Source organism: Colobus angolensis, unplaced genomic scaffold (assembly GCF_000951035.1).
Source record: "Colobus angolensis palliatus isolate OR3802 unplaced genomic scaffold, Cang.pa_1.0 Scaffold100, whole genome shotgun sequence".
NCBI lineage: Eukaryota > Metazoa > Chordata > Mammalia > Primates > Cercopithecidae > Colobus > Colobus angolensis.
The window spans coordinates 4,676,597-4,704,530 of record NW_012110920.1 but is presented as its reverse complement, the minus strand read 5'-3'; the positions used below and the strand labels follow the sequence as shown (position 1 = coordinate 4,704,530).

Sequence of the window (27,934 nt, the reverse complement as noted above, 5' to 3'; positions counted from 1 at the left end):
TATTTTGCCACAGATGATTCATGTTGTTCCTGTGGAACACTGTGGTCAAAATTCCAACCTTAAAAGGGAAAGTTGAAACAAAATTTTTAAGGACTTTATACCTACTAAAAGGTGATCAGTAGTTAGTGTACACAATTTGAGGTATAATTTGATGTAAAACAGTAGTATTTCCAAAAAGATGAGGATAACTGAAATTTTCATAAATTCATTTCTCAATTGTTTAACTTGCTCAGTTGATTACTGAACATTTCTCATTTGATGATACTCAGAGATCTGGGGAGATGTTTTTTAAAAAATCAATTTTTCTCCCTAGAGAAAGTAAAAACTGATATAGCATATGTTTTTAAAAAATGTCTCTTCATCAGAAGCTAGTTTAGCATGTGAAAGAAAACACACATAAGCACAATGTATGGTACATTGTAAGTGGCTAAGAATACTTTAAGAGTAAGCAAGTAAATGAATGCAATAGAGTTAACAGGCAAAAAACAACACATGAAATGTCAAGTGGTTATGTACTGTTATCATGATGGGAGAAATGTTTGTCATTTGGTGAAAAAAAAGCAGGATTCAATATTGTGCAATCAATATAATCTCAAAGTGTAAATGCAACTGTAAAATAATATGCAAAGAAGCTTAAGAATACTACTAGGTAGAGATTATTGCAGGTAATTTTTACATTCATTTATATTTTCCCCTATTTCTTATTTTTAATAATGATGAGATATTACTCTTTTTTTTTTTTTTGAGACGGAGTCTCGCTCTGTTAATGGGCTGGAGTGCAGTGGCGGGATCTCAGCTCACTGCAAGCTCCGCCTCCCGGGTTCACGCCATTCTCCTGCCTCAGCCTCCCGAGTAGCTGGGACTACAGGCGCCAGCCACCTCGCCTGGCTAGCTTTTTGTAATTTTTAGTAGAGACGGGGTTTCACCGTGTTAGCCAGGATGGTCTCGAACTCCTGACCTCGTGATCCGCCCGTCTCGGCCTCCCAAAGTGCTGGGATTACAGGCTTGAGCCACCGCGCCCGGCCGAGATATTACTCTTAAAATACATTAGTTTATTTTTAAAATAGTGTAGTTAGGAAATGTGAGTTTCAAAGAGAAACATTACTTTGGACTAGAGTTGTTTGGGATAGCATCTTGGTTGAGTGAATTCAGAGCTGGGTTAATGGAATTTAGATAGAAACAAAGGTGAAAAAGGCACATGAAATCAATAAGCTTGATATCATTTAAGCAGATGTGCTTATCAAATTCAGTGTCTGTACAATGGACTGAATGTTTGTATCCTTCCAAATTTATACGTTGAACATTTATAGGATCTAATTACTTCTCAAATAGCCCTTGTGAATGGGACTAGTGCCCTTAGAAAAGAAACCCCCAAGAGCTCCCACACTCCTTTTCTCTGATGTGAGGACACAGAGAAAAGATTGAAGTCTATTAACTAGAAAGTGAGCCCCACCAGACACTGAATTTGCAGTTGCCTTGATCTTGGACTCTCTATCCACCAGAACTATGAGAAATAAATGCTTGGTTTTTAGAAATGAAATAACGTTTTCAGGGACAGGGTCTTGCCATATTGCCCAGGCTGCCCTTAAACTCATGGGCTCAAGCAGTACTCCTGCCTCAGCCTCCTGAGTAGCTGGGACTATAGGTGGGAACCACTGCACCCAGCTTAAATGCTTATTGAAACCACCCAGTCTATGGAGTTTTTGTATAGCTGCCCAACTGTATATACCAACAGACTGTGACAGTTTGTATATTAGAACAAGGAGTTCTAATGGAACTCCTTGGAGCCTTGAAACCAGGAGTAAGTTTAGGACAAGCTAAAGATACACTGTTTAACTTGGTAAAGAATTATAGCAGAAATTTTCCCTTGTGGTAACACTCTTAGTGGTGTTTATCTCCCTCATTCATTTGGTAAGTATTTATTGAGACTTTCTTTGTTCCAGGGACAGTGTAGATTTGTTTTGAATCCATTGGTGAAGATAGGACAAAAATCCCTGACTTCACGGAGGGAGAGAGAAAATAAACATGGAACATAATTATTTAATTAAGGGTAATAAAAGGATAAGTATTCAAAAAAAAAAAAACAGGATAAGAGAGATTAGGAATGTGGGAGTGGGGGTCATACCATCTTTACTAGGATAGTTAAAGTAGACCTCCTTGAGGAGTATTTTAAAGGTGAGATCATTTCTTTTTCTATTTTTTTTTTTTTTATGACGGAGTCTCACTCTGTCGCCCAGGCTGGAATGCAGTGGCGCAATCTCGGCTCACTGCAAGCTCGGCCTCCTGGGTTCACGCCATTCTCCTGCCTCAGCCTTCTGAGTAGCTGGGACTACAGGCGCCCACCACCACACCCAGCTAATTTTTTTGTATTTTTAGTAGAGACAGGGTTTCACCGTGTTAGCCAGGATGGTCTCCATCTCCTGACCTCGTGATCCGCCTGCCTCAGCCTCCCAAAGTGCTGGGATTACAGGCGTGAGCCACCACACCTGGCCATGGTGAGATGATTTCTGTATGTGAATTCCTTCCACTTCTGTATTAGCTTTTTTTTTTTTTTTTTTTTTTGAGAGGGAGCTTGGCTCTTGTTGCCCAGGCTGCAGTGCGGTGGCGCGATCTTGGCTCACTGCAACGCTGCCTCCCAGGTTCATGCGATTCTCCTGCCTCAGCCTCCTGAGGAGCTGGGATTATGGGTGCCCACAACCACACCCGGCTAATTTTTTGTATTTGTAGTAGAGACGGGGTTTTATCACGTTGGCCAGGCTGGTCTCAAACTCCTGACCTCAGGTGATCCACCTGACTCGGCCTCCCCAAGTGCAGCGATTACAGGCCTGAGCCACCGCGCCCAGCCTCATTTTAGTTTCTCAGTAAGTCTTCGGACTGCTTATGCATTTTCTGAATTGTCTCCAGTGTTTGAGGTAGACCTCAGCCTGAACCTCTCCAGGCCTGGTGTGATAGTGGCTCTCCCATAAAGCAGGCCATCTTATTCTACACTATTCTATCTCCGTCAGTCTTTTTTAGCTCCAGGATAAACAGCTCTTCTGACTTGATGACCACTACGATACTCTTCACTCATATTCTGTGGTTCCCACATGGCTTCCTTCTTCTTTGCCATGAGGCCATTTATGCCCTGGTGTTTCTGTGAGGAAAGCTTGAGCTCCAAATAAGGAATAATCAGCCCTCCTCACATAGCCACAACGACTTAGCTATTGGCCACACCCACTCAAAGAGGTATGACTGCATGATTAATCAGCCCAACTCCTTCCAAGAGAAGGGACCTCTGCCTTCTGATTATTTAAGTTTATGACTTTCTCTTCCCAATTTTAGCTATGTGTTATTTCTAACATGAAAATCAATGGTGTTTTGTTAGAGAAATGCACTCACTATCCTGAAACCACCTTTGCAAAGATTATGAGAGTGAAAGAAATCTAACACGGCTGACTTCATCTTGCTTCCAGCCTCATGGGTGAGCTGGCTTTGCTCATTCCTGGGGTAGGCCAAGCTAACCATGAAAGGAATTTAGTTTATAATTTAACTTTGGAGCAAGGATAATAACAGTCTCTTCTAAAACTAGCTGTCTCCTTGCTCAGGGCCTGAAAGCTAATGAAAGGCCAAGAGATTAGGATTATGAGAGGGACCTGAACTCTGCTAAAATATAGTAAAATATAGGCATAGTTTTTATAATCCATTACTGCTCAGAGATTTGTGACTTCCCTAATTGCTCCTATAGATAACATCACTATTGTAGAATATAAGATTGGTCTTCTGAGATGTTTTTCAGGTTTTTGCATATGACAACTGACTGACTCTACCTGAACCTGTGACTCATGACTCAACTGGTCCTGTGGCGCCCAACCAGAGGTGGATACAGCACATGAGGACCGTTTCCCACACCCCCATCCTCAACCAATCAGCAGTACCCATTCCCTAGCTCCCTTCCTACTAAATGATCTATAAAAACCATTGCCCCTGTGTTTTTGGGGAGACTGAGTTGAGTGATAACTCCAGTTCTTCCACATGACTGGCCTTGTGTTAATTCAACTCTTTACTGCAATATACCATGATCTCAGGGAATTGGTTTTGTCTGTATGACAGGCAGGAAGAATCCTCCAGGCAGTTACAGTCCCAAGAAGTGAAATAGGTCAAAAGTAAAAGTTTAGATAATGTTTAAAAGTTTTCCTGGATTACACATATATAATAGGTTTTAGGGTGGGTTACATAGATATTTGGGAGGTTTACCTCCCTGACCTTTAAGTCTAGCAAGGATCATGATCTTTCTTTCTGCCACATTTCTGGTAGCCACTGGTCAGAGAGAGAATGGTTGTGCCATGGACATTACACTTTAAAAGAGTATGAAAAAAATAGGAGGCAGGTTTTACGAGATGGAAAACATGAGGAAATGGTATATGCTCTGAGGTTGCTTAGATTATACAAGATAATCATTTCTAAAGAAATAATTTTATAAATGGTTATTGAGTCATGTTAATCAACTGTAGTTGATTAACAAGGAATGGGCCATGAGGAATGAAGAATGATATAGTTAGAAGGGTGGAGATATTCAAATATGTTCAAGATATTAAAGTATCTTTAATATTTTCAAGAGGAAGAGATAATCATTTCCCCTGTGTGGTTTTAACTAGAGACTGGTATAGATACAGGAAATTAGAAGCCCTAACTTCTTTAATTCAGACTTAGTAAATTTTTTTTTAACATTAACTCACAAATTATAGCGGTACTTAATAAGAAACTTTAAGAGAAAAATGTATTGACACAAGTACTTTGTTAAGGGAAAGTGCCAAGCTACTTACCTTTTCTTTTTGTAATGGAAAAGAGCAAAGAATATTTATATGTCAAGCCATAAAATATAGAGAACAGTAGTTAGGAAAGATAATGATTTAAATTTAAATGTCAACCAATTCACTATTTTCCCATGAAACTGAGTTCCTAACGAGGTTGTTTACAGCAAGATCTACCATGACAAACTACTTTTTAAAAGTATATTGGCATCTCTGTGAAATACAAAAACTTCAAGTGCTGTATAGTTTGTTGTGGGAAACTGCATTGTTTAGAATATTTCCTATAGAAAACTGTTCACTTAAAAGTTACAAATTCAGGTTTTTTTATTTTTATTTTTTTAAGACAGAGTCTGCTCTGTTGCCCAGGCTGGATTGCAGTGGTGCGATCTCAGCTCACCACAACCTCTGCCTCCCAGGTTCAAGCGATTCTTCTGCCTCAGCCTCCCGAGTAGCTGGGGCTACAGGCACACACCACCATACCTGGCTAAGTTTGTGTATTTTTAGTAGAGATGGGTTTTCACTTTGTTGGCCAGGCTGGTCTCAAACTTCTGACCTCATGATCTGCCTACCTCAGCTTCTGAAAGTGCTGGAATTACAAGCATGAGGCACCAAGCCTGGCCCTCAGTTTTTTATGGGTATAGAATTTGCTCATCAACCTTATAACATTGATATTATTGATTCTGGCCTCACTGGTGTTGTTATACTTCAATCAACCAGTATGAAAGCTGCGTATGTTCTCTTCCCTGTCAAAGACATTTCTTTATTCAGATCTTAATTTTTGCAAGTTTTTTTTCAAGTGTAAAAAGTTAATAGTGACCTCGCACAGTGGTTCATGCCTGTAATCCCAGCACTTCGGGAGGCTGAGGTGGGTGGATCACTTGAGGTCGGGAGTTTGAGACCAACCTGGCCAACATGGCAAAACTCTGTCTGTACTGAAAATACAAAAATTAGCCTGGTGTAGTGGCACATGCCTGTAGTCCCAGCTACTCAGGAGGCTGAGGCAATGAGAATCCCTTGAACCTGGGAGGTGGAGGTTTCAGTGAGCCGAGGTCGCACCACTGCACTCTAGGCTGGGTGACAGAGAAAGACTCTGTCTCAGAAAAAAAAAGTTAATTGTGTTTACAAAGTATTTGTTCATATATTATAACACTTAATGGAAACTCTCAATTCTTCTGCTCTGGCAGGCTATTTGTGCCCTAAGTGACCCAATCAAACTTCTTGTGCTATGATAGGATCTGGGCTTAGAGGTCAGTGTCTGCAATGTCTTAGCAAAACTAGGATATCAACAGTTTACATTTCTTGGGATAATATGGCTATACTTACCCTTACCCTTTTCTGTACTTCAGAATTATTCAAGAGAGGAAAATGATGAATAAAATAACGAAGATCATACCAGATAAAGTGCCTAGGCAGTAAAACAAGGTAATTACATGCATGGAAAATATAACTCATAGGTTTTAAATTCCGTCTTAGTATCCAGTCACACTACAGATTGCCAATGCTTTCTTATTTTTTTAGATGTAACTATACATTCTGATTTACTCTGGGTTTCTATAGTATTAGTCTTACTCCCACAGGGTTATTACAGTTAAGGTGTGATCTGAGCTGTTTTGTAACCTTTAGTCCAACATCAACTTTTCCAAAAGTAAGTGAGAACCGCGATGGGGCAGCTGGCCACCAGCTCTCCATGGCCCTGCCCGTGTGTCTTGCCTAAGGCTTAACACACAGGCATTTCATTGTGACAATACTGGAATTTTCTCTCTTGTTGAATTATATATGTAGGTCCTTTGTCCATTTATTGATTGTTAAAGTGCACAGTCTCCACAGGTAGGTAGACCCAGGCTATCCCATTCGGTGGTCTTGGGCAAGTTACCTAAACCCTCCATGTCTCAGGGTCCAGATGTGTAAAAAGGGATGTAAGAATACTATGCCACAGAAATTCCCTTGGAAGCAAACTCTATTACAAAACTATTCTTCTAACATAGGCAGATCACAGATATGGGCTCAGAAGACTGGTCTTATGGCTTTCTGTTTGTGCAAATGGGCGCAATCACCATCTGGAAGCATACTCGAGGTTACAACCCAAAGAAGAAGCTTCATTCTCCCACCACATTCAAATAAGTTATTTTTGACACTGTTGAATGATTATGCATTTGTAGTGGTTCAAAGATAGTAAAGAACCTTTGAGGAAGGTTACTCAGTAACCTGGCATATGATGATGCCAGTTCCACCCTATCCTGGCCTAAACTCATCATGATTTTCTTTCTAGTTGAATTTACAACTCAAGATATTTTGATCACTCTTTTTACTTTTCATTCATTATAAGTAGGTACTTACTGCTAAAGATGCCAGAATTCCTCAGCAAACCCTTCATAAAACTTACCAACTATAAGAGTGTCATTTGCACCTAAAATGAAGACAAAAGTCACAAAAACATCACTCTGGCATGCAACATAATTGAACAGGACTTCTCAGCCAGTAACAATTTATCCTGAATTTTATTCAGGACTCAGACTAATATTTTTTTTAAAAAGTCATTGATTTCACTCACATATTCTAATTTTACCTTCTGTACTCAGAGAAGATTTTTTTTTTTTTAGACAAAGTCTCAATCTGTCGCCAAGCTGGGGTGCAGTGGTGCAACCTCACTGCGACCTCTGCCTCCCAGTTCAAGGAATTCTTGTGCCTCAGCCTCCTGGGTAGCTGGGAATACAGGCACGTGCCATCACATCCAGCTAATTTTTGTGTTTTTAGTAGAGACAGGGTTTCACCATGTTGACCAGGATGGTCTCAATCTCCTGACCTCGTGATCCACCTGCCTCAGCCTCCCAAAGTGCTGGGATTACAGGTGTGAGCCACTGCCAAGAAGACTTTTTAAAAATTAATATTTTTCTTGTAAAAGTAATACAATTACAGAAGAAAACTTACAATACAGAACTAAAGAAAAAAAATCAACCCAAATCCTAGTACCCAAAACCTGTTTTGATACATTCTCTTCTGGTATATTTTCTCATATGTGTGTTTTCACATATTTATATACTAGATATGTAAATTACAACAAAGACAAACTAATACAATCTAGTAGATGCATCATAGTGTATTCAATGACTTCTATTGTGCATTTATTTCTAGTTTTCTTTCTCATGAAACCCTTAATAAAATGCATAAAATATTTTATATTTTACATTATTTCCTTAGATTGGAGTTCTAGTAGGGCTAACTGGCAGGAATAGTTGTATTATTGTCCACATACATTGCATAATTGTTTTTCATAATAGATTTTGCCAATTTACAATAGTACGTTCAACATACAACAATATTCGTTACATTACATCCTTACTTTTTATTGGGTATTCACATAAAAACCTTTTTAATGGACAATTTAAAAAATGGTACCTTGTTATTTTGCATTTCTTTAGTTCTAGTGAGGTTAAAGAGTTTCTGTATATTTGTGTGTCAAAGTAGAAAGATATTTACACCCTTCCTCTAAATCTTGCATCCTAAGATAGTTTCTGTATTTCCCTGCAGAAACTTTCAGGGCTGTGTTGCATTGAACTATGCAGAACTGAAGAAACTCCATTTACCTTAGAAATGGCATGGAGACTTCTTGTGAACTAAGAAGGTCCAGAAAGTGGGGAGAATATTGAGAAACAGTCTCGGTGGAACTGAGAGAAACTAGGCTCTAGGAAAGCAGTTGTTTAATGAATGGGACACTGGGTAATGGAAATGGGTAAAGAGGATTTGGGGACATTTTAATGAGTGTCACATAGTTTAATTTTTCTTTAAGCCTCTCTTAAGATATTCAAGTAGAAACTTCTCTTAGTTTTAACATGTTTCCTAGAGTTGAACTTATTTGTCTAGCATGCAACACCATGCTAATTATTCTTGAGACGGCGTAAATATGGGTTACATGTATTAATTCTGGCTTTAAAGGGGACCTGGCGATTACCCCTTGCTCTGAGGAAGATGTTGAAATGAATCAGGCCTCTGATGTAATGGGCCATTGAAATGGGAAGATAGAGGATCTGAGTATCCCAAGAAATTCTTCCTTCTCTGATGCTAGTACTCAGAGGTTCCTTTTTCTCTTTGGATTGCTATTCTTTCTCAAAACCCTCTATGGCATGTCACTCCAAGCCTGGACCACCTCCCCAGGTTAGTTCTTCATCTTCCATTTTAGGAAGGCCTAGGACTGGTATCTTAAGTAATCTCTCCCAAGCCTTAGGGGAAAATACTGGGTTTTATTTTTTCTGTTTTGATGGTCTCTAAGATCATGAAACTTTCTTTGCCTCTTCTCACTACAAAGCGGTAAGATGTCAAAGGCGAAGACTAGATAGGGTAAAGAGACTAGGAACAAGGAGGCAAAGGGGACTGCTTTTAGTCTGAGTCTTAGTTCAGAGAGACAAAAGGAGTTCCTAAGTGGTTCAGCCCAATTCACAAGGCGTCTACACTAAGCTCTGAGTTCCAAGAACCTGCTGGTTAATAGTTACTTGGCCCATTCTGATTCTTTGTATGTATCTCCTTCATCCAACTGAAGAATTGCCCATTATCTGGTGTTTGGGACCTTGGCCTGATAACTTTCCATTTCATTATGACAATACTTAAATATTCTCTTGTTGAATGATATATTTACGTCCTTTGACCATTTATTTATTGTTAAAGTTAAATATTGTTATTTATTGTTACAGATAAGTAGATTGCTTGGCCAGGCTACCCCATTCTGTGGTCTTGTGCAAGTTACCTAAACCCTCTGTGTCTCAGTTTCTACATCTATAAAATGAGATAATGAGAATACTATCCTCCTCATAGGTTGTTGTGTAATTAAATTAGAAGCTATCTTGTGTGTGTTTGTGTGTGTGTATGTTTTGAGACAGAGTCTTGCTCTATTTTCCAGGCTGGAGTGCAGTGTTGTGATCTCAGCTCACTGCAGCCTCAACCTCCCAGGCTTGGAATTCTTCCACCTAAGCCTCCCAAGAAGCTGCAACTACAGGCATGTGCTACCATGCCCAGCTAATTTTTTTATTTTTTGTAGAGACAGAGTTTCGCTATACTGCCCAGGTTGCTCTTGAACTCCTGGGCTCAAGTGATCCTCTCACTTTGGCCTCCCAAAGTGCTGGTATTACAGACATAAGCCACCATGTCCAGCCTATCTATCTTTTAACGGTGGTACTAAGTATTCATTATATATTAATTTTTACAACTAGTACCACAACCACCACTACTGCTACCTGTAAGATAACACTATTAACCCTTTGCTGTGTTTCCCATATATTTCTCATCTATCTACTGCGTTATTTTTCAACCACAGAAATTCTAAGTCAAATTAGCCAACAGGTCAAAAAAGTCAGCACCAGGCTCATGCCTGTAATCCCGCCACTTTGGGAGGTCAAGGCAGGTGGATTACCTGAGGTCAGGAGTTAGAGACCAGCCTGACCAACATTGTGAATCCCCGTCTCTACTAAAAAATACAAAAATTAGCCAAGTGTGATGGCAAGCGCGTGTAATCCTAGCTACTTGGGAGGCTGAGGCAGGAGAATTGCTTGAACCCAGGAGGCAGAGGTTGCATTGAGCCGAGTTTGTGCCATTGCACTCCAGCCTGAGCGACAGTGCAAGACTCCATCTCAAAAAATCACATTAAAAAGTCTACAACTTTTATGATTCAATGCTCTTCTGTCCTTACTGGAGGATGGAGCTTGTGCAGGCAGTCACAGCCACAAATGCATCTACAGTTGTCAGGTACTGTCATTTAAAGCCAGACTAATATATCAAAGGAAAGAGCTATGGAGGCTAAGAGTACAGTCTTAAACTCTGCTTCTCCAGGGCCTCCTGAGTTCCCTTTGTTAATGGTGAGGTGAACGACCAACTAAATATAGTCAGTGACTTGAACAAACCCTTGGAAACAACATAAAAAGTATAAATCCCTACATCTGAGTTTCTTAAATTACTTTTACAGTATTATCAGTTCTGAAGTAAATTATGTCATCATTGTGTACTTTTTGCGCAGCACATCCTTCTATCCAGGATAAAGACAACTGGTGGTAGAGGTGGAATAAAAGAGTATTTTCTTCAGCATTTGTTTTCAGTACTTTGAAAATATTCTCTACAAAATCTGGACCTCACCAATTCTCTTCACTGTCCACCCTCTTCTCTCTTTACCATCCCACACTCCTCATCCCAAGGACCATCAGAATACCAACAACTGAGACACAGTGTGCCTACTAGAACCCATTTGTCATTTACTTGGGAGGTAGTTCTGTCTCTGACATTCATAGCAAAGCCATTTTCACAAGCAAAAATGACTGTCACTATAGGAATATGGAGGTTCTCACCTAGATATTCTGAACCCATTTAGGATATGTGGAAGCAGGTACTAACCAGCAGGAACAGAAAGTTCACAGCAAGGGGCGGGGCTGCTCCAAACCCCATTCCCTTGAGGGTCACTTGTGCAGCGGATGGTGCTCTCCCCAATGAGGTTGAAGGTCATCCCTCTGTCTGGGTGGGGGTCGCATGTGTAAGTCACAGCTTTTCCAAAGGGAAAGACTTCCAGAGGTTTTCCTGTGTGTCTCCCATTAGGAATAACTGGAGGACTTGGACAAAAGATTTCTGGAAAAAAGGCAAAAGCTCTAAGTTTCATTCAGGAGTTTCCCCAGAGGTATTCTGCAATTACAGGGTGCTATGATTGGTGTTGCTTAAAATATACTAAGGAGATGACAGTAGACATTAGGCCTTTGAAGAGTTGGATTAAATGAGATGTCAATGAAAGTGTATTGCAAAGTGCAAAAGAGATTTGTCTATCCTGAATCTTCCAGATAGTAACAGTTCCTGGACAATAGAAACTTTACAATTTTAATGAAGTAGCAAAACATTTGAAGAAGAAAAATAACCACTATGAAGGGTTACTCATTCATTTAGTCAATATGTATTAATTGAGCACTTGTCCTGTGTCAGTCACTCATCAGGATCCTGGGGATGCAGTGCTGAGGAAGGAGCCTACATTCTTATGAAGTATTTCTCAAATGTATATGCGTGTGCTAATCATCTTAAATAGGTGAAAACTTTCACTGATTACTTATTGACATTGATCATCAACTTCTGTGATAACAATAGCACTGTCACAGTGAACTGAAACGTAGTCAGGCCATTATGAAAAACTCCAAATGGATTCAGATTGCTTTGCTTTTGAAAATGTCTAGGTCTGTTGATTTATTTTCTCTTTTTACTTTCTGGGTCAGGTTTCAAGTTGTTACTCCTTTCTAGCATTTATTGATTTGTTTAGGACAGTCTCTTCCTCATTTCTAATTGGCATTTTTCATTAGAACTGGAATTTGGAAGAAGCTACTTTAACTAGCAAGAGTTATGAAAAATAAGAGAAAGCTTGAGTAATCAATGAGCTTTTTTTTTTTTTTTTTTTTTTTTTTTTTTTTGAGACGGAGTCTCGCTCTGTCGCCCAGGCTGGAGTGCAGTGGCGGGATCTCAGCTCACTGCAAGCTCCGCCTCCCGGGTTTACGCCATTCTCCTGCCTCAGCCTCCCAAGTAGCTGGGACTACAGGCGCCCGCCACCTCGCCCGGCTAGTTTTTTGCCTTTTTTTTTTTTAGTAGAGACGGGGTTTCACTGTGTTAGCCAGGATGGTCTTGATCTCCTGACCTCGTGATCCGCCTGTCTCGGCCTCCCAAAGTGCTGGCATTACAGGCTTGAGCCACCGCGCCCAGCCTCAATGAGCTTTCATGCATGATAGTAGAACAGACATTTGTCATGCTGCTTCAAGGAGCACTGTATTTCTTAGACAGCAAGAATCTCTATATAAGTTTTGTTCTTACAAAATTTTCCTCTAAAAAGCACTGTAAGATGTCCAAGTATATTTCTAACAACATAAACATTTTAGTAAAATTTCATGGTTTTCTAAAGAAACATGTTTTCCAATCGTTAGAATCAAGAAATGAAGCAAACTTCTATCTTCCATTGGGGAAATTATAAATGGGTAGACTAGGAGAAATCAGTAGTCTACTGATTATTGAACATATGAGGCTCATTTTAAAAAAGTGACTTATTATTTATGAATCTCTCAGCATAAATTATTTAGATACATGTTTTGAGAATTTAAGGAGTCTCAAACTGCTCACTCTGTCTAATGTTACTCCCCACTTTTCCCTCATTCTTGATTGCTTTGATCTATTATCTATAGCATTTAATTTTTTAATTTTTTTCCTTGTCCTTCTCCCCACCTGAGTAAAACATGAGGACAGGGACTTCACTCATCTTGTTCATTGCTATAACTCCAGTGGCTAGATGAACAGAGGCACAAAGTATGTGATCATACTTTGTGATTAAATAAAGGCATGTTTAATATTTGTGTATTATCAAATATATATACAAATTGCAGACTGACTGCACATTGATTGGAGAAAAAAATGAAAAAGAAAGAAGGAGGGAAGAAAGGAAGGAAGGAAGGAAAGAGAGAGGGAGATAAGAAGGGAAAAGAACTGAAGGAAGGAGAGAAGAGAAGAAAGAAAAGAAGTAGAGAAAGAAAGCAAATTGTTAAAGCTTCACATTATCTAATCTCTCCTGACCTAGAAGCACACTACCATAGGATTTATCACAATAAAACAGAATACAAAATGACAGAGACAGATCAGATGGTTCCAAAGACAGGTGATGTACACATTGATTCACAACCAAACATTATTAAAATAAGCAATTTTCAAATCAATAATTCAGACTAGAAAATTGAAGAACCACATTAGGGGAGGTCATGGGTCACATACTGAACCGATGAAGGGGAGAGACTGGCCTGAAATGTTACTCCTATTACTCACGTTCACACACTGGAACACTGCTATTCCAAAGGCTTTCCATTCCAGCCAAGACACAGTAACTAGCAGAGCTGCCTTTTAATCGAAATCTAAAGAAGAAAATAGTAGTGAATAGTGAGCCAAGAGGCCACATAGTTCACAATCTAAGGCCCAACCCCAAATCTCAGGATTTTGAGGACCTGAGGCCAGCAGGTGACAGATGTGCAGAGGGTACATTATTCTGGAAAAATCACAACCTCCAGAAGGGAGCAATATAGAATGGCAAAATGCAGTAGCTTGGTCACATGACAGTCCTGCTTGAATTGAAAAAGGTGGTCACAAAATAGCCACCATCTTCTTGACCCAGGACCCAGGCTTGGAGTTTCACTGATTACTCATTGTCATTATAAGAAACCCAGTCTTCTAATGCAATGCCGTCCTAACTCTGAACTTGGAAAAGCAAATAAAACAACTCCCAGTTTGGACTGGAAAAGTGAGAAATAGCTGGCGAGAGAACAAAGATTGTCCTTTTGTCTCCACATCTGTGATGGCATGAAGAAGGCTCACAAGGACAGTTTGGGCTACTGAAGAGTAAGCGTGAATATTCTAGGGGGAAAGGAAAGAAGAGAGGACTTGATTTCCGTAAGCAATCATCGAAAATTCTCAATGTCTTTTGGGCTCCAATGCCCTTCTAAATCTTACTGGGTGCTGGTATTTGGAGGCTGCCAAGATTCTGTGGAACATTTTGGGATCAGGTGCTTTGTTGCCCATGCTGGTCAGCTCCCGTGTAGAGATGTGCACCGTGTGCATCTGTGAAGAGCACTAGATGGACATAAACAAGTTAATGACCTTGCCGGAAATATTAACAGCAGCCATCAGGACCCCAGCTCAGAGCCCAGAGCCCATGACTAGCAAGATGATATATGACTGAATTTTTTTAAATTGCTGACTTTTTACACTTTCAGTCCTATTACAAATTTCATTATTGATGGTTTAAAGAATTTACTGAAATGATTCTTAAATGATCCTAGATCTTTAGAATAAGCTTTTTGTTACTTGCATTTTTTTCTGGGAATCTCTAAATTACTCATATTCCTTTTTGCTGTTTTGAAATTCTTAAATTTTGAAAATAGGATTTTTTAAACTTACAGTGTTACCTATATATTCATAATAGTAATTATACTTGCCTTTGAACTTGCCAGTTAATATATGGCCCAGTGTCCTCTTCATATCTCATGTTATTAGTTCTATATGTTTCTTTCCTTTCTTCCTATTTATGCTTTCGAAAGTTCAGCTCTCTGATTGCGTGTGTGTCTGTGTATGTCTTTTTAAAGCCACATAAAATCTCCCCTTTTGGGACTAATTCCTAAACCCAATTTCAATGTCCAGCAAGCTCATACTCACCCTTCATCACAAACAAAATCCACTTTTGCTCCAAGCTGGAGATTAAGTGGAAATAGCACATGGCCATTAAGAAGTTGGCCCAGGAAGTCATCACAGGATTTCACTGGAGAAAAAGAAAAATGAACGGAAATAACTGGCATGTGCAGAATAAAGACGCAAGCTAAAAATATCAAGCCAGATAAGAGTCTAGGCACCTTCACATCTGGGGGCTGCAGGGCTCCAGTCTCCCTGGGGTGTACAGTGCAGAGACGCAGCCCCTCTGAGGTCATAGCCGGGCTCACAGCTGTAGAGCACTTCCTGCCCAGGCCAAAAGTTGTCCTTGTCCCTTTGGGTACGTTCACCATGCAGGACATCCGGAGGCGGCTGACATACTGGGGAGAGAGAAACAAAGTAGTGCTAATTGTGTGAAAATAACTTTTTTCTCACTGTTAAACTGGCCAAGGGAATAATAATTACAAATCTGTATGTAATAAAAAAGGTAGAATAACAGCCTTATTATATTGATAACAAACTAAATACACAGGGCGAGGAAGATGTCTTGCCATCAGTCGTAGAACTGACACATTGCAGAACTGTGACTAAAACAGAGGTATCCCCAATTCATTGTTTTTCATCTAAAGTGTGCAACTAAGATTTCACAATGGACAGTTCTTTCTAGAATGCTTCCAATTACTGTTCACCCAGTACAAAATTGCGAGAAATGATGGATTTTTATATCTTTGTACTTCCTTTCTAGAAAGGCATCATCAATTTAGTCTTGCATTTTAGGCAATAAAGGAGTGCCCCTGCCCATGTCGCATCTAATAGGTCCCTCCGTCACCTGTCACACCCGTGCAACAAACAGCGTCCACACATCTATTCTCATCTCCTGTCAAAGCTTCTCTCAGTGGCCACCTGACATACAGTGGTAAAGAACTATGGGTCTCCTCTCTTCATGCTATGAAGCAAGGTGCTGCCTAGTCATTCATTTCACTCCAGTGAGAAGATGGGCAACTGTTGAACAAAATCTAAAAGACCTACTGTCACCATAACGAGAGTGTATATTTCAGGCAACATATTGTAACGGTAGCGCTGGCTCTCTCTTAATATAGTTGATCTGAACTCAGGAAATCAGAACACATTTGGGCCTCAACTAAATTACATGGAACTGCTATAAAATGGAAAAAATAATTTCAGTTTGGCTTTGAACAGATCAGTTCCCTTTTCTGGACTTCAGCTTTCTCAAGCATCTGGGGCACTGGACTAGAAAAATGACTTCTTTAAGGAGTATATAAATACTCTGATGCTGTAATGTCCATTTTCAGGGTTCATCACCCAGTGTTTCCCTTGATTAATCAATGCCTGGTGATGTAATATTGAGGTGCTGTGCTGGCTAAATTTTTGTTGGCTCCCAGTCTCACACTTTTGGACTGTCTTTTGGCTGCTAGCAATGGAAGCCTTAAAACTACAATCATTCATCTTCCTTGATAGCTGGGCCCTGGTTAGGGTCTGCCAGTTGGAGGCATATACCGAATTAAAAGGCAGAATGAGAGCAGAATCTGTTCTACTTCTAGAGGTGGCTCAGGCAGTGGCGGTATAGATGGCTTCAGTGAGCAGTTACAGCTTCAATTCTAGTGATGCCAATGACTTTGGCTCCAGCAATATCAGCTGCATTCTGGCAGCAGTGGTGGCTCCTGCAGCATTAGCAGCTTTCAGGGAGCTGCCTGCTCAGTGGGAGGGGCTGGCCATTTCAGCATCAGTACAGGCTCCTGTGCTCTAGACTGGCAGCCACATTAGCTCCCTGATCTCTGGTAACTCTGCCTTCGTCTTATTGCTTTTCCTGCCCTTCTAACATCTTTGTGACCTATTAGCTGTGATATGGTTTGGCTCTGTGTCCCCACCCAAATCTCATGTCAAATTGTAATTCCCAGTGTTGGAGGAGCCTGGTGGGAAGTGACTGGATCATGGAGGTGGTTTCTAATGGTTTAGCACCATCACCCTAGTGCTGATCTGTGATAGAGTTCTCTCGAGATGTGCTTGTTTAAAATGTGTAGCACCTCCCCAGTTGCACTCTCCCTCCTGCCAGCCATTTGAAAACACGCGTGCTTCCTCTTTGCCTTCCACCATGATTGTAAGTTTCCTGAGGAGTCCTCAGTCATTCCTCCTGTACAGCCTGCAGAACTGACAATTAATTAAACCTCTTTTCTTTATAAATTACTCAGTCTCAGGTAGTTCTTTATAGCAATGTGAGAACAGACTAATACAACCTGTATGAAATCCCTCACTCCTTGAAAGTATCTCGAGTAAATTTTGATTTCATGACTGGATGCTGACTAGCAAAGCCAAGTCTCTGGAGTCAGGCAGACTTGCATTCCAGTCTTCAGTCTGCAAGTTAAAAGTTATCTGATTTCCCTAAGGCACATTTTCTCCGTGAAACATAGAGGCCAGACATAATGGCTCATGCCTACAATCTCAGCACTTTGGGAGGCCCAGGTAGGTGGATTGCTTCAGCTCAGGAGTTTGAGACAAGCCTGGGCAGCATGGTGAGACTCCATCTCTATAAAAAAATATAAAAATTTTAACCAGGCCTGGTGGCATGCACCTGTAGTACCAGCTGCTTGGGAGGCTCACGCAGGAGAATTGCTTGAGCCAGGGAGGTGGTGGGTGCAGTAAGCCATGATCTCACCTCTGCAGTCCAGCTTGAGTGACAGATCAAGACCCTGTCTCAAGCAAAACAAAACAGACAAACCTAGAAAAACTGGTAACTACCTAATAACTTTGTTTTAAGGACTAAAATTCACATGTAGCCTGTATTATGGTGCCTGGCTGGAAAAATTTACTCATTTTCTATCAGCAGTTATTGTACTCAAAGGTAATTAACAGATCTGTTTATAAGAACCCCAAAGAAACATCACAATCCTTGCCCAGGTTTAGCTTTGCTTGTTCATTTCAGCACATGTGCATGTACACACACACACATATACACATACCTTCTGAATTTCATTTTCACTACCTAAAAAATTTGCTCCCCCACCCTGCTCACCACACATCCCTCCGTCTGAACAAATACTAATCTCCTGATCCAACAGCAATGCATGTCATTTGCAGGGCCCTTCTAGGCCTCAGTCAGACTCACCCCTGGAGCAGCTCGGTAACTCTGGCTTCCATTTGTTCAGGGCCTGGCATTGCACACGGTGGGGTCCTGTCATGACAAAGCCAGGCTGACACCTAAACTCCACAACTTCATTTAAGGAAAATAAACTTCTGTTGACAGACACCAATATTCCATTTTCCACATTTGGAGGCATGCATTTGTTAGGTATAATGCACTGAGGGGCCGGGTCGCTCCAGATGCCCACTTGATCATCTTTGCTGGTGCAGTATATGGAGGCCTCACCCAGAAGCTCAAACAACTTTTTCCCTCCGCTTCCAAGATTGCAGCGGTAGGTCACCACAGATCCGTAGGGAAAATACTCTCTGCTGGTGCTAAAGAAATCTCCATTGGCGATGGTGGGGGGTAGCCCACAAGAAATTACTGGGAAAAGGAAGAGCATAACAGTCAATTTAAATAATGAATGACAAAAATCTCATGAATCACTAAACTGTAACTATTTTTACATTCATTATTTGCTTTTAATCTTTGCTAACATGTAGTTACATTTTTACAAAGTTGTAATTTCGGTGGGCATAATATGATGTGTCCTGCCTTTCTTACTTATGTGATTTCCTATAATATTTGCATGCATGTATTCACTCAATCCACTTTCTTTTCATTTTACATAGCTCTTTGATTATAGTATTATAGAGTTTATACCGTTTTCTCCTACTCTTTTCCATTTGCTTTCTTAATTTGCATTTTTGTTATTAACTGAGGTTAGCTGTTTTAGGAAAACAAAATATAAAAACCTTCACTAAAAAATAAATTATAAGGGAAGAGAGAAGACACAAATATACACAGTAGGAAAAGGAATTTAAACATTGTTATGGATATGAGAATATTTATAAAACTGTAGACTACTGGGGGTTAAATATTTTGAAAATCTAAATGATATAAATGGAAATATAAATTGCCAATATTCATTCAAAAAAATGTAGAAAGCTAGAATTACCCAAGAAACATGTAAGAAGAATAAAAAAAAAAGTTCTATTGAACTTTCAAGTAACATATACTTCCAAATGTAATTTCAATATTTCACAACATAAAAAAGATATAAAACTTACCAACTCATTTACTCAAATCTAAGTTTGATACAATAACATATCTGTGTAAAAGTGGTCATTTATTAGTCCACAAAAACCCCTAAATGTATGTTAAACATACAGACCAAGACATAGAAGAATAAAGCCTAGCATGTTTAAGTGAAGTCCTGTCATGAGAGGAGAGAGATAACAGATATAAACAACATTTGAAGAAGTAATAACTGAGAAATTTCCAAGACTGATGCAAGATTACAGATTCAAAAAGTTATACAGGCCTGGCGTGGTGGCTCACGCCTGTAATCCTAGAACTTTGGGTGGCCCAAGTGGGCAGATCACCTGAGGTCAGGAGTTTGAGACCAGCGTGGCCAACATGTCGAAACCCCGTCTCTACTAAAAATACAAAAATTAGCCAGGCACAGTGGCACAGGCCTGTAATCCCAGCTACTGAGGTGGCGGAGGTGGGACGATTGCTTGACTCTGGGAGGTGGAGGTTGTAGTCAGCCGAGATCGCGCCACTGCACTCCAGTCTGTGTGACGAGAGTGAAATTCCATCTCAAAAAAAAAAAAAAAAAAAAAAACCTATATAAACCCAAGCAATACAAAGAAATACTTACCTAGACACAACATAGTAATATTGTAAAAAAAACTATTTTAAAGTGTAATCCATTTTAAAAGCAGCAGGAAACATGGACAATAACCTTCGAAGGAACCACAATTAGAAAAATGTTTAAAGAATTTGTTGTCAGAAGATCTCAGACTGAAGGAAAATAGTTTCATATAGAATTGATAGAATTAGGCTGGGCGCGGTGGCTCAAGCCTGTAATCCCAGCACTTTGGGAGGCCGAGACGGGTGGATCACGAGGTCAGGAGATCGAGACCATCCTGGTCTACACGGTGAAACCCCGTCTCTACTAAAAAATACAAAAAACTAGCCGGGCGAGATGGCGGGCGCCTGTAGTCCCAGCTACTCGGGAGGCTGAGGCAGGAGAATGGCGTAAACCTGGGAGGCGGAGCTTGCAGTGAGCCGAGATCGCGCCACTGCACTCCAGCCTGGGCGACAGAGCGAGACTCCCTCTCAAAAAAAAAAAGAATTGATAGAATTGCAGTAAGAAGGAAACATACCAGAAAGAGCTCATATGTGGGTATGTTTTCATTTAGGATCTTTATGATAGAGAGAACCTCTACAGTGATTAGAAGAAACACAAGATGGAAGTAAAGATTTTATTACGGGCTGGGGGTACACGGCATGCCTGAAGATCACACAAAGGTTGGTCAGTGCGAGGAATGGAGAGAGAGAGAGAGAAGGGGACCCATCGGCCAACGCCTTTATTGGGGACCAGAGTATGACCCAGCAGGCATCTCCCATGCGGAGTTCTAACTGGTGAGTTTAAAGAAAGCAGGCACATGTTCCAGGAAGGCATGCTGCGACTGAGAGGTGGTCATGGCGGCATATCTGCGAAGTCCATGCAGGGCACAGAGGTCAGGGACGCTAGTCAAGTAGGTTTTATCTAGCTGTCCCATAGAGAGGCGGTCACCAGGAGGCAGTTTTATAAGGCAGATATCTGGCTCGACCACGTTGAAAACTGGGAGGAGGTACAGAACTAGAAAGGGCATTAAGGGTGACTAAGCTCTGCTTCTGGCATGAGAAAGCTAAACATATTCTAAATGGATGCTGAGGCAACATAAAAATTACAAGAATTCACTACCATGTAAATATAAATAGAGACTGTTTTTATAAAGACAACAACAGTTATGTCTTTGAAATATGGAATATATGTAAATTGTTAACTCAAGTGTAGCCTAAAGCCTTACATAGTTTAAGCTCAGCCTAAAGGTTTCTCTGTACACTGCGAACTGTAACAACTGAAGATGTAAACAGACTGTAGACCACTCTTAATGCCAATCATCGAGTTTTGGCCAATCAAATGTGGCCAACTGTTTGAACTGTCTTCAAATAAGGCAAACGCTGAGCTATAACCAATCCGGCTGTTTCTGTACCTCACTTCTGTTTTCTGTGCGTCACTTTCCTTTTTCTGTTCATAAATCCTCTTCCACCACGCAACTGGGCAGGAGTCTCTGGCCTACTGTGGCTCGGGAGGCTGCCTGATTTGTGAATCGTTCGTTACTGAATTAAACTCTGTTAAATTTAATTCAGCTGAAGCTTTTCTTTCTGGAAAATGTATGACAACAATACAAAAAGAGGGAGAGGACACAAATGGAATTAAATATTAATAGTTTGGGTACTTGTGTTGTTTGGAGAGTGGTAAAAGCACAATTTTAGTAAACTATAGTAAATCAAGGATGTCTATCTCTAGAGTAGTCATTTAAGAATAAAAAATGAAGTATAACTCAAAAGCTACTGGGGAAAATAGAATAATAAAAATACTTGATGAATTCAAAAATGTGAGAAATGAGGAATAAAAGAACAAACACATGAAACAAATAGAAAACAAATAACCAAGAGTTAGACTTGTCAGTAACTAGATTAAATTTATTTATTTATGTATTTTTAATTTTAACTTTAATTTTTATTAAATTTAAATGTTTCAAACACTAATGAACAACAAAGACTGAATAAAACAACAAAACTTTACTATATGATGTTTATAAGAGACAAACTTTAAATATAAGACAAAGAAAGTAAGAAACAAAGCCTGTATAGCTATATTAATGTACAAAGTAGATTTTAAGGCAAGAAGTATTATAAGAGGTAAAGAGAGACATTTCATTATGATAAAATAGTCAATTCAGCAGAAAGATAGAATAAACCAAAAATTTCATGTGTTTAATAACATATTTAAAATACATAAAGTAAAGATTGCTAGAACAAAGAGGAAAGACAGGCAAATTCATAGTCATAGTTTGGGATTGTAATGGGTTGAATAACCACTGTCCTCCTTAAAAAATATCTGTGTCCTAATCTCTAAAACCTGTGAAATGTGACCCAGTTTAGAGAGTCTTTGTAGATACAATCAAGTTAATGATCTTGAGACCATCCTAGATTGCCACAGTCGCCTCTAAATCCATGCCCAATGTCTTTACAGGAGACAGAAGCGCAAAGGAAACACACAGAGGAGAAGGCGACTTGAAGATGGAGGCCAAGAAGGAAATGATGCATCTGCAAGCCAAGAAACATCAAAGACTGCCAGCAGCCACTGGAAGGAAGTCTGGAGAGAGGCACAGAATAGCTTGCACATGGAAGCAATCCTACTGACATCTTAACTGGATTTCTGGCTTCCAAAGTGTTAAGAGAGTAAATTTTTCTTCTTTGAAGCCACCAAGTTTGTAATAATTTGTTACAGCAGCCCTGGGAAACTAATACAGATATTTTACACATGCCTCTCTATAACTGAAAGAACAAGTGGAGGGGGAAAAAAAGACTGTTCTAAACCACATTTTCCTAAATGACATTTCTAGAAAATGAAACAAAATAAATGTACAGTCTTTTCAAGTGCATACATAAACTTTTATCAAAATGGTCCATATTCTGGGCCATAAACCTTGTCTCAAATGATTAAATTAATGAAAGAATGATAACTAGAAGACCTCCAAATATTTAGAAATTAAGCAATGCCCTTCTAAATAGGCTATGGGTCAAATAAGACATCAGAAGGTAAATTAGAAAACTTTTATGCACAATGATAATAAAAATATAAAGATTGTGGGAAGTAAAATAGTTTTAGAGAAAAATGTATAGGTTAAATGTATATATTAGAAAAATAAAGGTTGAAAACAAGTTATCTAATCAATATCAAGAATTTAGGAGTGGAGGAGTACACGAAGCTTAAAGAAAGTAGAAGAAAGAAAATAAGCAGAAATCAGTAAAAGAGAAAATAGTCATACATTAAAGAAAAAACAAGAAAGTTAAAAGTAGTTTATGTGAAAAGCTTAGTAAAATTGATAAAACCCCAGTAAAACTAATTAAGGAAAAAGAAGCAAAAAGATATTACAAATATCAGAAATTAATTAGCATAGGGGTGTTACTACAGAATTACAGACATCCAAAGGATTTTCTAATATGAGGATATAATAAACAGTGTTATGCTAATAATCTAGAAAATTTAAATAAAATGAGTAAATTCTTTGAAAAATATAGCTTACCCAAACTAATTCAATATGATAGAAAATAATAGCTTTACAGCTATTGAAGAAATTGAATCACTAATTGAAAACCTAACAACAGCAACAACAACAAACCCTCAGGTCTGGATTGCTTCACTGCTGACTTCTTCCAAACATATAAGGAAAAATAATATTAATGTTACACAAATTATTCCAGAGACTAGAAAACAATAAAGAATTTTTAACACATTTTACTAGCCCAACATAATCTTGATGCCCAAACCTGATAAGGACATTAAAATAAAACCAAATTATAACTCAAGATCGCTTGAGATCATAAATGCAAATTTTCTAAACAAAATATTATGAAACTGAATCCAGCAATATTTCCAAAGGATGATACAATGATCAAAGTGAGGTTTACCTTGACTGATTTTAAATATTAAATCAATGTTACAACGTTACAATAAAAATATGAGCAATCCTCCACAAACACACCACACACACTCACACACATTCCATAGATAGGATAATCATCTACAACACATCACAAGCAACATAGGATGATTCTAGGAATTCAGTTTGTTTGCCCTTTAAAGATCAATCAACGTAATATATTACATTAACAGAGTGAAAAAGAAACATGATAATCTCAATACATGCAGAGTGATCAATTAGAATGAACATTCATGATAAATCTTTTAGCAATTAGAAGTAAAGGGGAATTTCCTTAATCTAATAAAGGATATCATACAAAAATCTACAGCATACATCATGATTTATGATGACCATTAAAAGCCTTGTATCATCTCTTCTATTCAATGTTGTACTGGAGGTTCTAGCCAATGCAGTAAAGCGGGTGAAATAAACAAAAGACATAAGAAAGGAAAAGATTTAAAAACTTTGTCAGATTCATAGATGACATAATTATGCAGCAAATTTAAAAAAATACAGAAAAACTATTCAATTTAAAAGTAAATTTAATACAATTGCTGGAGCTGAGATGAAACAGGTGCATATCTAAGAAGTAAATAGAGAATAAAATTTTAAAAATAATATGTAGTAATAAAGATAATGAAAGATGTACATGACTTCTATAAGGTAAATTAACAAATATTATTACAAGAAATTAGAGAAGACTTCAAAAATGGGAGGATATATCATGTTCATAAATTTAAACTTCAAAACTGTAAATTTGTTAATGTCCACAAATTGACGTACTAAGTCAACAGAAACTCAATACAAATTCAAGTGGGATTCTTTTTGTGGAAATTGACAAGCTGATTCTAAATTTCATATGGTAACGTGAAGTGCCAAGAATAACCAAGTAAATCTTGAAGATGCACATAGTTGGAAGATGTATGCCACCAGAGATCAAATCTTAATGTCATGAGATAGTAATTAAAATCTTAATGTAATGCTGTAGTTTTTTTTTTTTTTTGTCATTATGGTATGGCAAAAACCAAAACAAAACAAAAACACAATGTATAGTAAACAAACCAATGGAACAGAACCTCCCTGGAATGAAAGCCACATATAAGGTCACCTGACTTATGGTCATGGTGCTACATTTAATAAATGATATTAGATCAATTACCTATCCATAAGAAATAGGGTCTCACTCTGTCACCTAGGCTGGAGTGCAGTGGCACCACCATAACTCACTGAAGCCTTGAACCCCTGTACTCAAGGGATCCTCCCACCTTAGGCTCCCAAGTTGCTGGAACTACAGGCATGTGCCACTGAGCCCAGCTAATTTTATTTTATTTTTTGTAGAGACAGGGTCTTGCTTTGTTTCCCAGGCTGGTCTTGAACTCCTGGCTTCAAGCAATCCTCCTGCCTTGGCCTCCCAAAGTGCTGGGATTATAGATGTAAGCCACCTCACATGGCCCAATTGCCTAAGTAGAATAGAAAAAGCAGTAACTGGGAAAAAAGACCCATAAATTGAATATTATTAAAATGTAGAACTTCCTACAACAAAAGACATCATTAAGAATGGAAAAAGAAAAAGAAAAGCCATAGCCTGAAAGACAACATTTGTGTTCCATTTATTAGAAAACATGAGAATATTTAAATAACTTCTACAAAACAATAAAATGATAGACAAACTAGTCAATAACAGCCAAAAGTTTGGAATAGGCACTTCACAAACATATGAAAAAGTACTCAAGATCATCAATGAAATACAACATAATAATAAAAAAAATACGACAATCCTTCATGCAGCAACAAAAGTGACTTCCAAATATAACACTGAGCAGAAGCCGGACACAAAAGAGTACCTATTTTTTGATTCCTTTATAAAATTTAGGAAGTGGCAAAACTAATTATTAATGTAATAAATCAGAATAATGGATACTTTGGGAAGATAACTGGGAAAGGGCATCAGGAAGGCTTCTGGGGTGCTGATAGTGTTCTATATCTTAATCTGAGTGTCATTTACATGGATGCGTTTACTTTGTAAATAACCATTGAACTGCATAATCAAGATGAATGCACTTTACTGCATATATGTTATACTTCAGCAAAAAGTCTACAAGGTACAGGAAAATTGTTGGAAAAAAAAAGACCTACCCACAAAGTAAACTCCAGGGCTTTTCTGGTGAATTCTTTTAAACATTTAAAGAAGAAATAATACCAATTTTATATAAACTCTTTCAAGGAAACAAATACATGAAACACTACCAGCTGGCTTTATGAGACTGTCATAAGTTTGATGTCAAAATCTTAAAAGGACATTACAAGAAAGAAAGTTACAGTCTAATCTCTAAAATAGGAACGGAATGAAGAAAGTGTTCTGGAATTAATTGGCGGTGCTGGTTGCCCAATGTCTTAGTCTATTTGGGCAGCTATAACGAAATACTATAAACTGATTAGCTCGTACACAACAGAAATTTATTTATTTTAGTTGTGGAGGCTAAGGAGTTCAGGACCAACCTCTCTGGCAGATTCAGCATTTCCTCCCATGGCAGGAGGGGCAAAGGAGCTCTTCTGGGCCTCTCTTATTAGGACGCTAATCCCGTTCGTGACAGCTCTGCTCTCATGATCTTATCACCTTCCAAAGGCCTCACTCCTTAATGTCATCACCTTAGGGGTAAGGATTTCGACATATGGATCTGGAGTAGACTCAAACATTCAGACCATAACATACAACTTAGTGAATACACTAAATACCACTGAACTGTGTAATTTAAAAAGGTAACTTTTATGATACATGAATTATACTTTAATAGAAACATCTAAAATGTGCTATTAAAGCATATTTGTCATATATAAAAATGATTAAATATTATGACCAAGTTGGTTTATTTTAAGAATGTAAAATTGAAATTCAAAATTATTTGCCTTTCAAAAATGTACTCAAAATAGTTTGTTACATTAACAGAAAAAAGAGAAACAGATATAATTACATCGATACATGTAACTGAAGTGTTTGATAAACTTCAACATGATTCAAAGACAAAAAACTTTTAATAATGAAGAATATGTGAGAATATCCTTAATTCAAAAATGATTATCTACAAAAAGCCTACAGTAAACACCAGATTAATGGTGAAATGTTTTAATCTTTCCCTTTGAGATGTGGAACAAGACAAGGATGACATCTGTTACTACCGATGTTCAACGTTATACTGGTGGTCCTAGCCATGTGGTAAAGCAGAAAGAAAATAAGGAAGAAGGAAAGCAGGGAAGGAGGGAAGGAAGGGAGGGAGGAAGGGAGGGAAGGAGGGAGGGAGGGAGGGAAGAAGGGAGGGAGGGAGAAAGGAAGGAAGCAAAGAAGGAAGGCAGGCAGGCAGAAGGGAAGGAGGGAAGGAAAGAAAAGAAGATAAAGAGTTAAATAAAATTATAATAATCTGGGGGTTTTGTATAGCATCAACCAGGCCAATTTGGAATTAAGTTTTCCAGACTTAGTTTCTCTGTATGGTTCTGGACTAGGGTTACAGCATGAGAAATTAAGCCTGATATTTGAGAGGCAGAAGTTAAGCAACAGCCATTCCACTCTGAAGGTCATCTTTGGATAGAGCTGGTGAGGCACAGTGCAGGAGTGGAGGGTTCAGAAGATAGACCTTTGACCAGAGGCTTGAGAAATACATTCACATGGGGAGTTTCAGCATCCTCTGTGATGGCTCATTCTCTGTAGGGCAGGAACGACAATGGGAACTGTTGCCATTGAACTGGGTTCTCTGAATTCACTTGGGGACCAAAGGACCTCAGGGTGGCAGAGTCCAAGTGGCAGCACTTAATTGCCAGAGACAATGGGGGTTCTTGTAATGGATATTAGAGCTGAAACAGCAATCAGAATGATTTGACTGAAGAGAATACTGTTACTGGGTTAATTGATCATGGACTCTCTAAAACCGAAGTAGATGGATAGCCGACTAAAGTGTTATTTGATTTGTATAAGCAGAAGAGATTTAGGTCAAGTGAATAGAAGTCTGACTTGAATTATTGTAAAAGAAGTTCATTGTTCATCAACAATTCCTAGACTTGAACAGTTTATAGACCCAGAGCAGCATGAATGGATGGGAGACTGGATTCTTTTGAGGAAGCACCTGTTACACAGTCAAAAGCATGTATTGTAAATTTTCCCCTAGCCTTCCCTAAGAAGACTTGAAGTCATTTACCAGGATTTAGATATAGAGAGTTTACAGAACTAGAAACAGAGATAAAAACATAGATATAGGTATAGGTGTATTATTATATTTTTTGTT

General features: G+C 38.8%; 1 protein-coding gene across 1 annotated transcript in view; it reads right to left on the bottom strand.

Moving 5' to 3' along the window:
* Positions 1 to 7,129: 7,129 nt before the first annotated feature.
* The window catches only part of CR1 (complement component (3b/4b) receptor 1 (Knops blood group)), a 204,420-nt gene continuing 183,615 nt past the window's right edge, over positions 7,130 to 27,934 (bottom strand). Inside the window, exons 37-42 of the mRNA XM_011937899.1 lie at positions 18,097 to 18,495; positions 15,176 to 15,352; positions 14,982 to 15,084; positions 13,602 to 13,687; positions 11,163 to 11,390; positions 7,130 to 7,197 (exon numbers count right to left, since the gene is read on the bottom strand). Of these exons, the coding sequence (XP_011793289.1) occupies positions 7,130 to 7,197; positions 11,163 to 11,390; positions 13,602 to 13,687; positions 14,982 to 15,084; positions 15,176 to 15,352; positions 18,097 to 18,495 (1,061 nt within the window). The remainder of the gene's footprint in view (positions 7,198 to 11,162; positions 11,391 to 13,601; positions 13,688 to 14,981; positions 15,085 to 15,175; positions 15,353 to 18,096; positions 18,496 to 27,934) is intronic.